At 34.0% G+C, this 1294-nt stretch overlaps 1 protein-coding gene across 1 annotated transcript; it reads right to left on the minus strand.

Annotated features, from left to right (window-relative positions):
- Positions 1–28: 28 nt before the first annotated feature.
- Positions 29–1265, minus strand: LOC112451850 (protein unc-45 homolog B-like; the record flags this gene model as incomplete). Its single annotated transcript, XM_025011757.1, has 2 exons — positions 699–1265; positions 29–369 (listed from the first exon to the last, which is right to left on the minus strand). Coding segments are annotated over exons 1-2 (737 nt in total), but the record flags the coding sequence as incomplete, so codon positions are not given.
- Positions 1266–1294: the final 29 nt, after the last annotated feature.

Here is a 1294-nt window from a genome sequence, read left to right on the forward strand (position 1 = left end):
ATGTGTAAAATAACTGCATGTATTTTACTCGATATTTACCTGTAAACAATATTGAGACGCATTAACTATCTGTACAGATGTGCTGTTCATTATTTCCAGACACCAAGGCAAGCCGACGAATTTCGCAACGGACTCGGTTCGATTAATATTGTTTTTGCATAATTCGCCTATAATGCGAATCGCAGTACAGATCACTTTTTCGTTCTTTTCCACTTTCACAAGTTGAATGATTTTAGATACGCCTTCCTTTTTGAAGATCTCTTCAGCACCAGCTCTCTCACGTGCGAGCACAAGCAGATTGTTCATAGCGGTTTCACGTTTGTCGTTATCTGCACTCACGTTAAATGCTAAATCCAGAATTTGTGATACCTAATACAAAGTAAAATTATATTTAAATATATAATGATCTGTAATAAAAAAAATATAAATAACTAAGATTATATTTGTATGACTTAATTTTTATTCATACAGGATGTGTAAACTATTGAACAATAATAATTATATAATAAAAGAAAGTAAAATTAAAAACCATTTATCAAATTATATATGACATTAAACAGAAACTCTTACTGAAGTATCCGGTATGAAAAGTACGTTACAATTTCTACATTATCTACATATAGACCTATTTATCATCTCTTGCAAGTTAATGTATTTCTATAGAAAATATATATATTTATCTTGGCACTAATACTTGCATTTTCCTTACTACGTTCTTGTACAATTTCAAGTAAGCGCGTCGCTACGGGCTGAACAACTTTGTTATTGGGGTCAGATGAAATAATGACCTCCGCGTCCCGATGCGCCTCCTCGAATCTCTCTAACGCTTCTAATGCTTGACATCTGCGATACAGTGCTTTGTTACAACATATCTTTAACGCACTGTCACAGTCTTCAACCACTTTCTTGTAATCGTGTAGCTTTAAATATACTGCAGCCCGATTTTTGTAGTAAACTCCTTTCTCAGCGTTGTCCTCTTTCGTTAGTCTTAGTCCGTTTGTGTAGTGACTTATGGCATTTGACCAATTGCCTTTGCTAAATTCTTCATTACCCTTCTCTTTCCATTCCTGTGCAGTCATAACTGACTTTGCCATGGTGGAATAACTCTACAACACAAAATATATGACGCTGCATTATATATTAATACGAAATAACTCTCTGATACCTTATATGTATTATCTTAAATGCGAAAAGTATAGAAGATGCAATTATTAGACACTAAATAATTATATGCAAATATGAGACAATAGGTCTGTTTTCTGTTGCTGAACTGGCTGCACTGGTTCAGCAACAG

The sequence above is a fragment of the Temnothorax curvispinosus genome, unplaced genomic scaffold (assembly GCF_003070985.1).
Source record: "Temnothorax curvispinosus isolate PA1 unplaced genomic scaffold, ASM307098v1 QBEX01002675.1, whole genome shotgun sequence".
Lineage (NCBI taxonomy): Eukaryota > Metazoa > Arthropoda > Insecta > Hymenoptera > Formicidae > Temnothorax > Temnothorax curvispinosus.